Source organism: Ptiloglossa arizonensis, chromosome 14 (assembly GCF_051014685.1).
Source record: "Ptiloglossa arizonensis isolate GNS036 chromosome 14, iyPtiAriz1_principal, whole genome shotgun sequence".
NCBI lineage: Eukaryota > Metazoa > Arthropoda > Insecta > Hymenoptera > Colletidae > Ptiloglossa > Ptiloglossa arizonensis.
The window spans coordinates 4,839,346-4,851,804 of record NC_135061.1 but is presented as its reverse complement, the minus strand read 5'-3'; the positions used below and the strand labels follow the sequence as shown (position 1 = coordinate 4,851,804).

Below are 12,459 nucleotides of genomic sequence, written 5' to 3'. Positions count from 1 at the left end.
AATTCTTGTTTCCCTTCGTCAATTACGATCAAACCTTCCAAATTCATCGAAATGTCATCGATAGGCTGCATTTCACGCATTTTATGCATTTATACGTGTCCAGGATGCACGAGCTCAAACCGAACGGAATGTTAGTATTAATATGTTAAATACATTGTATACACATTTTGCGTACGTTTTCGATATTATCGTGTATGCCACATAAGCCTGCTGTCCAATCGTCAGCCAGTTGTTACGCATCGGGCGAACAATTACCACACGAACAAAGTTAATTCCAATCACACAAAAACCAGTATCGTCGATACAGTCTCTTTGTTTAGTCACTTTTCGTAAATTGGATTAATCTGGATTTACGAGAAGCAAGGTGTTTCAATGCAACGAGCAATCGTCCTCTTCGCCACGTTTCGATCTTCTGTGTAAACAATTGTCCGAGTAACGTTTGTAAAAATGGCCGCCCAATTACCTAGGTTCCCGCCACGTATCAAAAGTGTTTTAATCCAAGATCAAACTGTACGCTGCGATAGTTGTAAGTTTGCTCTCTAAACATGTGTTCCATATCGTATCGCTGTAATTCACTACTGTACTACACACCGGACACGATTGTCTTATCTAAACCTAACTGTTTAATATTCTATTGCAAACTAAACGAGTGCTCAAGCTGGTTTCTACCTACGTCATCCTAATCGCTCATAGACGCGTCGATGTCGTTCTGACGCGAACCGATTCGACGTTTTTTACTTCACGGTTGAAACGATCAACGAGACAGTTGCATTTCGTTCGATTTTTAAACAATGATTCGCATCAGAACGCCTCCTCGACCGTTTTCGTCTAATTCCTACGTGTGTGAAAAAAGTGTAAAGCGTGAATGGAAAATTGAGGAGAGAGAGAGAGAGAGAAAGAGAGAGAGAAAAAAAAACTCATGCAAATGAGAGACACGTCCCACGACCATTGTCCTCGTTCCGGAAGGTAGAGGTTCGAGTGAACGATGATCCTTTCGTGGATCGTTCGTTCGGAGGGAGAGATGCAGAACGAAAGAAAAACAAAAATAAATAAATATATATGTATATATATTTGAGGAAAGAAAAGACAAGAAATAAAAAACAAAATGAGCTGTCGTTTGTCACTTACCCTTCAGAGAGGATGTTATCATGGGGTCACCTGAAAACGACAGAAGTACAGTATTGCGTGAACGTCATGTGTGAAAATGAGAGACAAAGTGGAAGACAGAGTGACAGATAAGATACAAATAGAGCGAGAGAAGGAGAGCCGTATGAGAACTATACCGTGACCGTTTGTAAATACAGCTAATTGACAGATGTAAAAGCCAGAGAAGATGAAAGATCAAAGAAAGTGGGGGGAACAGAGATATGTGTTCGCTAATTTGTACTTCTCGTTAACTGTACCAAGGTACGCGAAAGACTACGGGTCTGATCGGTCCCTGGTGACTTTGATCGCGATATCTAAATACAGACGGTTAATTATTTTGCGATACTGCTGTCGTGTGGCGTGCAAAATAGACGGTGTCTGTACGAAAAAAAAAAATAAATAAAATACAAAAGGAATTACTACTAGAGAAAGCTGAATCCGACGATTTTTTCGCATTTAAGTCACGCTGTCGACTCTCTGATTTCTCAAACTCTGATTTCATCTCTAATCTTTCGTTGTCAAATTATCGCAATTCGTAGAAATGTACCGTTTGCGACGTACACCTCGTTCGATTAGAAGATATCGCACAATTGTCACCAATCGTGAAACTAAATACACACATGTACAATATGGTAAAATGTTTACAAGCTACTACGCGTCGATGCGTGTTTCGCAGCGTTGTTTCATCGATTTTTGCCGATGAATGCATCGATAATTATACCAACAAACAAATGCACGCGTTTCCCATTTTCAGTAACGGGACGCACATACGGTGTTGAAATTTTACCTGAAATTTGTAAAAAAGGCAACATTCGATCGTTGACGATACACAGTTAACGGAAATTATTATTGTTTTCGATTAACGTCGACGAGAATTTTCTCGAATCGAACGTTACGTCAACACGGTGAAACACTCGAGTTTACTTTGCTTTTTAATTAAAGATAAACAAGCGTTGCTGAATTTACTTTACAAGGAGAATGTGCATCATGTGACGATGCACTATTGTCGCTTTCAAGTGACAAAACAGGACAAGCCATTGCACTTGAAAACGAGGTGGTATCGTCCAGAACCGAATACTGTACAGTGAACGAGATCGACTGCACGTTTGCTCGATCATCGAAACTTCAAGACGATGATGCAGAAACATCTGTGTGTCGAACACTGACGCAAATTCAAATATTGTACACTATTCGTTGTATTTTAACCGCGGTATGCGAGTTACTTTCGACATTATCGGATAGATAAATTAGTGGAGAAGAAATAAAATAATTTATCTTCTTGAAACCTCGAAACTTCAAGACGATGGTGCAGAAACATCGTTGTGTCGACTACTGACACGAATTCAAATATTGTACACTATTAGTTGTATCTTAACTGCGTTGTGCACGTTACTTTCGATATTATCGAATATATAAATTAGTGGAGAAGAAATAAAATATCTCGTTGAAACCTCGAAATTTTAAGATGATGGTGTAGAAACATTGTTGTGTCGACCACTGACGCGAATTCAAATATTGTACACTATTCGTCGCGTAGAAACCGCGTTGTGTGCGTTACTTTCAACATTATCGGATATATAAATTAGTGGAGAAGAAATAAAATAACGTATCTTCTTGAAACCTCGAAACTTCAAAACTATGGTGTAGAAACATCGGTGTGTCGAATTCAAATGTTGTACACTATTCATTGTATAGGAATCTTGGTATGTGCGTTACTTTCGACATTATGGAATATATAAATTAGTGGAGAAGAAATAAAATAAAGTATCTCGTTGAAACCTCGAAACTTCAAGACTATGGTGCAGAAACATTGTTCTGTCGACCACTAACGCGAATTCAAATATTGTACACTATTTATTGTATCTTAACCGCGTTGTGCGCGTTACTTTCAACATTATCGGATAGATAAATTAGTGGAGAAGAAATAAAATAAAGTATCTCGTTGAAACCTCAAAATTTTAAGACGATGGTGCAGAAACATTGGTGTGTTGACCACTGACGCGAATTCAAATATTGTACACTATTCGTTGTATAGGAACCACACTATGCGTTGTTATAGACGCGACATTATTGGATATATAAATTAGTGGAGAAGAAATAAAATAAAGTATCTCGTTGAAACCTCGAAACTTCAACACGATGGTGCAGAAACATTGTTCTGTCGACCACTGACGCGAATTCAAATATTGTACACTATTCGTTGTATAGGAACCGCACTATGCGCGTTACTTTCGACATTATCATATATATAAATTAGTAGAGAAGAAATAAAATAACGTATCTCCTCGAAACCTCGAAACTTCAACACGATGGTGCAGAAACATTGTTCTGTCGACCTCTGACGCGAATTCAAATATTGTACACTATTCGTTGTATATGAATCTTGGTATGTGCGTTACTTTCGACATTATCATATATATAAATTAGTAGAGAAGAAATAAAATAACGTATCTTCTTGAAACCTCGAAACTTCAACACGATAGTGTAGAAACATTGTTCTGTCGACCACTGACGCGAATTCAAATATTGTACACTATTCGTTGTATAGGAACCGCACTATGCGCGTTACTTTCGACATTATCGGATAGATAAATTAGTGGAGAAGAAATAAAATAACGTATCTTCTTGAAACCTCGAAACTTCAACACGATAGTGTAGAAATATTGTTCTGTCGACCACTGACGCGAATTCAAATATTGTACACTATTCGTTGTATATGAATCTTGGTATGCGCGTTACTTTCGACATTATCGGATATATAAATTAGTGGAGAAGAAATAAAATAACGTATCTTCTTGAAACCTCGAAACTTCAACACGATGGTGCAGAAACATTGTTCTGTCGACCTCTGACGCGAATTCAAATATTGTACACTATTCGTTGTATAGGAACCGCACTATGCGCGTTACTTTCAACATTATCATATATATAAATTAGTAGAGAAGAAATAAAATAACGTATCTTCTTGAAACCTCGAAACTTCAACACGATAGTGTAGAAATATTGTTCTGTCGACCACTGACGCGAATTCAAATATTGTACACTATTCGTTGTATATGAATCTTGGTATGCGCGTTACTTTCGACATTATCATATATATAAATTAGTAGAGAAGAAATAAAATAACGTATCTCCTCGAAACCTCGAAACTTCAACACGATGGTGCAGAAACATTGTTCTGTCGACCTCTGACGCGAATTCAAATATTGTACACTATTCGTTGTATAGGAACCGCACTATGCGCGTTACTTTCGACATTATCGGATAGATAAATTAGTGGAGAAGAAATAAAATAACGTATCTCCTCGAAACCTCGAAACTTCAACACGATAGTGTAGAAACATTGTTCTGTCGACCTCTGACGCGAATTCAAATATTGTACACTATTCGTTGTATAGGAATCTTGGTATGCGCGTTACTTTCGACATTATCGGATATATAAATTAGTGGAGAAGAAATAAAACAACAATCTCGTTGAAACCTCGAGAACAACTCCCACTTCTGACACCAATTGTAACCGCACGACGCGCGTTACTTCGGCCACGCCGCGACTTTACCGGATATATAAATTGGTGAACAAGGAATAAAACGTCGTATCTGTTTGAAATCTCGAGAGCAACTCGTTGGTTGCCACGTCGCCACAACGGTCACTCGTCTCTGTTTATTAACGTACACGATGGAACACGATGCAACATCGTTAACAAATACAACAATATCTCGTTGATAGCACCGTGAACGAATCGACAAGATTTCTACGAGTGAAACGAGTCCAAACACGAGCCCCTTCGAACTATTTTTAATTGTACATAATTCGTTACTCGTCTTCGAGAAGCTTTCAATTGTGTACGATTAAGTAGTGTACAAGGTTGCATTTGGACTTATTTTTACGAACAAAATTATTGCAATCCGTCGATAAGATACCACGATAAATATACAAAGGATTCAGAAAATATACAGTATTCAGAAATGGTCAATTTTGTCACTCGTCGAGATAGATAAATATTCAACATGCACTGGTACGTCTAAGTAATAAGGAAATAATATTTATTCAATGTACGCGCGATGGAGAAATTGTAACGAGTACGTATGTAATTTTCAACGTCATAACGTGTATGACTTACCTAATTAACATACGTTATCCTTATCTTCTTCGTGACACGGTTTGTTCCCGAATAGGTATCGATCATAAAATCGTTAAAAAATCCCTGGAAGATCTTCGAAAAACTGGAGTCGTAAAACTGTAACTATAGTCGTAAAATTGTAACCATACTCGTAAAACTATAACTGTAATTACTTTCGATATTATCGCGAAGAGTAAAATTGTTACAAAACGCGTACATTTGCACTTAACGGTAACGTAAATGTCCATACACTTTGCACGGAACGTGAAGACGCGTCGGTGAAGAAAAAAAAAAAGAAAGAAAAAAGAAAAGTTCATTCAATTCTTTCTAAAAGCAACTGAACCGAGGCAACACCACAAAACCACTGCGTAAAAACGCACGTATCGTTATCGAAGTGTTTGCACAACTGTAAATCCCCGCGTACGACTGCATTTACTGCACTAGCTGCATTCACCGCGTTGCAGAACCGTGATTCGCCATGTTAACCGAGGATTGTTGCAATTTCTTAACCGCGTTACGAAAAACACTATTAAACGCGTCCTTATTATACAATGGTTTATTTTCTACACACGTGTACAGACATTGACGCGTTAACTGTCACGTCAGTTTTCAATGTTTAAGGACGAACTTGTTATTACACAGTTAACCATAGTTAACGACACCAATGTCGTTTCAAAGTTCACAAGTATTGGGGTTCGTTCCTTGTGTAAATTTACCAATTTTGATATTTTCCTTAAAATGTAACGTTTCCAACGAACAAATCCAATTGTTCGAAAAAGTAGAAAATGTAAATAGTAGATAGTATTATCGAACTGTGAGATTATCGGTACGTGAAACATTAAGATTTCTGTGCATGGAAATGTATATATTTATTAATGTTTTTCACGGATGCATGTATTAGAGAAAAAAACTTAATACTCCACGATTTACATCTGCACACTTGTCACGAGTCGGTGACGTGTACGAAATACATACAATTATTTGTTCTTTTATATTTTTCTTACATATTGCAGTAATTTTCTCTTTTTTCCCAGTTATTTCACCGTAAACTGCGCTCGTGACGTTAATACAAAATATTCTGATCGTATGCACAATCATTGAGCATTTATTACGATCACGGTTTTTATCATTAACGTATTTTATGTATTATTTAACGGTTTTCATTCTGAAAGTGATTCCTTGGTAAAATACATTCTAGAAATTAAGAAACGTAACGTAATTGAATAATAATTAATAAGCAGTATCAAAAACTTAAAGGAAGAAATTGGTAATCGTGACAATTGGTTTCTACTTTTATAAATTATAACTAATTTTCACGATTGATAATTTCTTCCAAGTTCCATTTACCATTAGCACTTATTGCTTATTATTTAATCGAGTCACTTTTATTAATGTGTCAAATATATTTTACCAAAGAGTTCTTATATTCGAGATTGAAAACTTAAATTTTGTTCACATACGTTTCTTGTTACGTAATTATTAAGAGAGACTTAAAAGGTGTCATTGTTTTTTTATAAATTGGACTGAAAACATCTAACCTGGATGAGTATTACACGATAACATTGTATCGATAGTTTCTCGTTATTAAACTTTGCGATAAATGAACAATACAATGAATTTCTTCGTATTTTCTACATTTTATCTTGCACACTCTTATGTATTTTGCATATTTTAATACATTCTATACTCGTAATATTAGCTTGTTCGAAAAATCGTTTCGTTTTCATTAATAAAAATGTTTTTACACAATATTTTCAGAGTGCACAAACATTTTACTAAATTATATACCCTCCATTTTGAAAAACGAAACGACTTTCCAACCAACCCGATATATTTATACGCACATCGCTTGAATAAAACACTATTATCGATCACCCATACAGAAATTCATTTTTAATTCAAACGATGAATTATTTGAATCTCCAAAAGGCGGGATATCGTTCTGGTATCGCAGATACAGTGTACACATATACGATGCAATAACTTTATTATATTTCCATTGGAATTCAGTAGGAAAATCCAACTGTATATACTCGGGAGATAATTTATTCATTGAATCGATGGTCTTCTGTAAACTGTAAATGTCGCCAAGCTGTTGGCATTCTTATTTCGTGGCGATTTATGCGACGCGTCGTGATTGTATAAATATTTTGCAACGTTGTGTGATACGTCACTATAACGTTGTAGTAACACCATCTAGCGTTTCGATCGCGCGACAACTGGTAGCGTATGGTGAATGAGAAGAAGAGTAGCCTAAGTTGGTGACTTTCCCATCTCAAGGTGTGAATCACTATTCGACAGGGGTGCAATCCACCGCCATAGTAATAACAGCAAGAATGATAATTGGAGTAACTTTAAGCAATACCGAAAAATGGAAATTTTCGATAACTTGCTTAATAATGCTACGACAATAGTAATAACAGGAATAATAGTAATTGGAGTAACTTTAAGCAATACTGAAAAATGGAAATTTTCGCCACCTTGCTTAATAATACTACAACAATAGTAATAACAGTAAGAATAATAATTGGAGTAACTTTAAGTAATACCGAAAAATGGAAATTTTCGTCACCTCGCTTAATAATGCTACAACAATAATAATTGGAGTAACTTTAAGCAATACCGAAAAATGGAAATTTTCGCCACCTCGCTTAATAATGCTACAACAATAATAATTGGAGTAACTTTAAGCAATACCGAAAAATGGAAATTTTCGCCACCTCGTTTAATAATGCTACAACAATAATAATTGGAGTAACTTTAAGCAATACCGAAAAATGGAAATTTTCGCCACCTTGTTTAATAATGCTACAATAATAGTAATAACAGCAAGAATAATAATTGGAGTAACTTTAAGCAATACCGAAAAATGGAAATTTTCAATAAATAAGAACGTACACTGTTAATCACTTGAAACTTAAATTGTAAGCACGATTTTCAATTAAGTTTCGTTAACGCTGGAAATTGATAAAATTTTGTAAAATTGAACGCAAGTAGACACTGTTTATCACTTGAAACTTAAATTGTAGACACGATTTTCACTTAAGTTTCGTTAACCCTGGAAATTGATAAAATTTTATAAAATTGAACTCAAAGTAGAATAGTTTCTCTCGTTTCAAATGCTTAGAATGTAATAACAACCACAATAATAATTAGATTGTAGAAAATAACTTTTACCAATACCGAAAAATGAAAATTTTCAATAAATAAGAACGTACACTGTTAATCACTTGAAACTTAAATTGTAGGCACAATTTTCACTTAAGTTTCGTTAACACTGGAAATTGATAAAAATTCTATAAAATTGAACACCAATAGAGTAGTTTCTCTAGTTTCAATTACTTAGAATGTAATAACAACCACAATAATAATTAGATTGTAGAAAATAACTTTTACCAATACCGAAAAATGAAAATTTTCGATAAATAAGAACGTACACTGTTAATCACTTGAAACTTAAATTGTAGACACAATTTTCACTTAAGTTCCATTAACTCTGGAAATTGATAAAAATTTTATAAAATTGAACGCAAGTAGTATAGTTTCTCTGGTTTCAATCGCTCAGGCTGAACAGTTAACGTTTCATCGACCACATCGTAGATAAACTTCAATAGAACTAATCAATTACGCGAATCACAATACAGCAATATACATACGTTACTCGAAGTGTTATCGTATTAGATTATTTCGCAAACCACCTGATAAAGAAAATGTGGGAAGGCCTGTCTGCACACCAAATGGCGCAGAACCATAATGATGTCGATAATCTTGTCGAACTTTCCGATCAGGGGCGTGACAAGGTGTGGAAGGAGAAGGGGCACATGCATCTGGCTGCCTTTAGAGGTAAATTAAACTTTGACACTTTATTATCCCCATAGTTTACGGAAAAACACTAAATAATCGAAAACATTCCCACATACGTTGCAAAACGACATTTGTCCAAAACTTCGAGGATTGATTCGATAAGAGATTCTCTAATAAGATGAAACTTTGTATTTGTAGCAGCGTGTTTGTCGTTAAATTTTCAAAATCGTACACGTTCGTTCGTACGCATTAATAACTAAGTATTTACAAATATAATACTTAAAATCTGCCCGAAGATTTGTAAAGTTTCTTCCATACAATCGACCGACAGAACTTGCAATTCATCGTTTGAGAGAAAAAATTCGAAGCCACTGGTTCAATTGCCCATCAACTCGTTCTTATAGCCATCTGGAAGGATCGATTTATGTGTCTCATGTTCGACGTAATAATTCACAACGTCACGCTATACTATAGTTCCTTTTCAAATTTCACACAAGATCTGAAACGAATCGTTGCACGACATCGAATCCTAGTTGTTGTTTTCTAGTTAAAACTTAACAAGGTCTTATAAAAATCCACCACGTGGGATTGTAAAGTAAATAGATTTAATCCTATTGTATCACTATTGGATAGATTACCCACGTAACGTAATTTTGCAATGAATTATACCAGTGTCACCTAACGTCGTAAATTATTTCATCGAGTACGAAGTAAATGGGTCCTTCTGGATGACTGCAACACTAACCTTGTCACAAATCAGCCGATGTCCGCACACCAATAGTAATACGAGTTCTGACGTCATTTACGTTTATCTTCGACAATTAATAACTCGGAGGCAAAGCTTTTAAACGCAATTTCGTCGTTCTTAATCGTACACGAAGTATCAACTGTACCGGAAAACGATTAGACCAAAGGCACCGAAATACCTAGTCACGGGCCTACTTCCGGTATACATATTTAATATAAACGTATTCGACTACTGAACGATACCGGTGTGTATTTATTTATTCACGAAAAGCGCAAAGAAAACATTATTTTAAGTAACGATCAATTCCGACACGAAAAACATTTCCATTCTCTTCCCGCACACGCTTCGATGTTTAATTATAGGTACATTGGACGCGTCATGGTAGTAAAAAGTGACTGATATAAAAAATGACACTAAAGATGACGAAGTACGATTGGTATAGTAATTGTACTTCATTGAAAAGTTTAAAATAGAAATACTCGTTATACTGTGCGCAGTACATAGGAAAACAGTCGTGCTTTTCACTTCCGGAGTAACAGAAATTTGTTCAATTTTACTGGAATACCTGTATTTGTGCTTTGAATATTTCTATGAAGAATATTAACTTTTCCTACCACGATTAACAGAGAAGGAACATTTTTGTATTCTAAAAGTAAATTTTGAAGAATGATTACAGGTACGAGGAGTCGTTATAGAAAAGTATTTTTTTATGAATTTAAAAAGTAGAAAAATTCAAGTGTAATCTGTAAAATTAAACTGTAATCATCGATTCGAATGATCGATGGGAGTGCTTGGAAAGAATGGAATTTTCGACAATTATTGGTACACAGTTTTGTAGTCGTGAAAAAATAATAATCTCGTATACCATGACAGAGAAAAATGGTGTTAAGTTACGGTTGAACTATTTCACTTTCGCACAGTTTTGCAAAATTTTCCAATTTTCCGGATTCTTCTGGGAACATGAAAAAATGATCTCGAAAGAAAAAAAGCTTTTTCCATCGTTACCTGTGCCCCTTGAAGTAATTTAATCTTTTCCTAAAGAGTTTTTCCATGGAATCGTACACAACGAAGATATTTAAGCGTTATCGTTTAAATAAACCACCCTGTACATCGTAAATCGCAAAATCATTTACTTTGCAATATCGTGTAAACATTTCTTATCCTAGAATACAAAATATTTAATAGATAGAACGCGTAATGTCCTCTTTCGAGATTACTTTGTGTGTTTAAACATGCAAGTGTTTGCTTATACAGGGTAATTCAAAAATAGTTAACAAAATTTTAGAGTCAACTTCTAAGTTGAACTCGCGCATTGAAAACTCCTACTTCTGTTTACACCCTCCAAAATTATTGTTCCGTTACAAGTCACTGGTATATTAAAAAAAAAAAAACTCTCTTCTGTACGAATAAATAATACTTTCGTTTCAAAAGGCAATGTTACCAGGTTTCGTCCCGGATCTGCTAGTTGAACTCGACATTAAGGGTCTTATCTAACCGATCCTACCGCGACGCTATTAATCGTTTGAACAGTTTCCAATTACTCGGTAGTTTATAGTATATACGTATGTAATTTGTTTTCACAATATTCAAACGATTAGTAACGTCATACCTAACCGAGGATCTTACGGATAAACCTTAACGACGCGTGCAACGAAACGCAATGATATCACTATTGTTCTAGTCAACATTTCCCAATTTGAATTAGAAGTTACAAGGCCCCACGGAAAATGGCTACCACTGCCCCCTCCACTGTGATAGGGCCTGGTTACGAGTATGTAACCGCCTTTAAGATTACGAGCAGATTCGAAACCGTTCGAGCGAAGATAATGAAAGAAAGCAAGAGCACAGGGCCAGGTATGGCGAAGTAGAGGGGGTCTTTGGGCCAGGATCAAAGACCCGATCCTGGGTCCACAAATTTCACAATCACTACCACAGCGAACTTAATTTCTCGATTGTCTTCGTGGTGAACATTTCCCAATTTGAATTAGAAGTTATAAGGCCCCACGGAAAATGGCTACCATTGCCCCCTCCACTGTGATAGGGCCTGGTTACGAGTATGTAACCGCCTTTAAGATTACGAGAAGATTCGAAACCATTCGAGTGAAGAGTATGAAAGAAAGCAAGAGCACAGGGCCGTGTCTGATGGCGCCTGGGCCAGGCATGGCGAAGTAGGGAGGATCTTTGGGCCAGTATCGCAAATATTGCGCGAAAACTTTCTCAATTATTCTTCACCGAAAATTCCACGATCACTATCACCGCGAACTTAATTTCTCGATTGTCTTCGTGTTGAACACTTCCCAATTTGAATTAGAAAATTATAAGGCCCCACGGAAAATGGCTACCATTGACCCCTACACAGTGATAGGGCCTGGTTACGAGTATGTAACCGCCTTTAAGATTACGAGCAGATTCGAAACCGTTCGAGCGAAGATAATGAAAGAAAGCAAGAGCACAGGGCCAGGTATGGCGAAGTAGAGGGGGTCTTTGGGCCAGTATCGCAGATATTGCGCGAAAACTTTCTCGATTATTCTTCACCGAAAATTCCACGATCACTACCACAACGAACTTAATTTCCCAATTTGAATCAAAAGTTACAAGGCCCCACGGAAAATGGCTACCATTGCCCCCTCCACTGTGATA

The 12,459-nt window shown here is 36.1% G+C and overlaps 1 protein-coding gene across 4 annotated transcripts in view; it reads right to left on the bottom strand.

The window, feature by feature from the left end:
• LOC143154323 (thyrotroph embryonic factor) overlaps positions 1–12,459 on the bottom strand; it is a 173,564-nt gene that overhangs the window by 145,351 nt on the left and 15,754 nt on the right. For all 4 annotated transcript variants that reach the window (XM_076326330.1, XM_076326332.1, XM_076326331.1 and 1 more), the window contains exon 2: positions 1,129–1,158. In XM_076326330.1, coding sequence (XP_076182445.1) covers positions 1,129–1,158 — 30 coding nt within the window. The remainder of the gene's footprint in view (positions 1–1,128; positions 1,159–12,459) is intronic.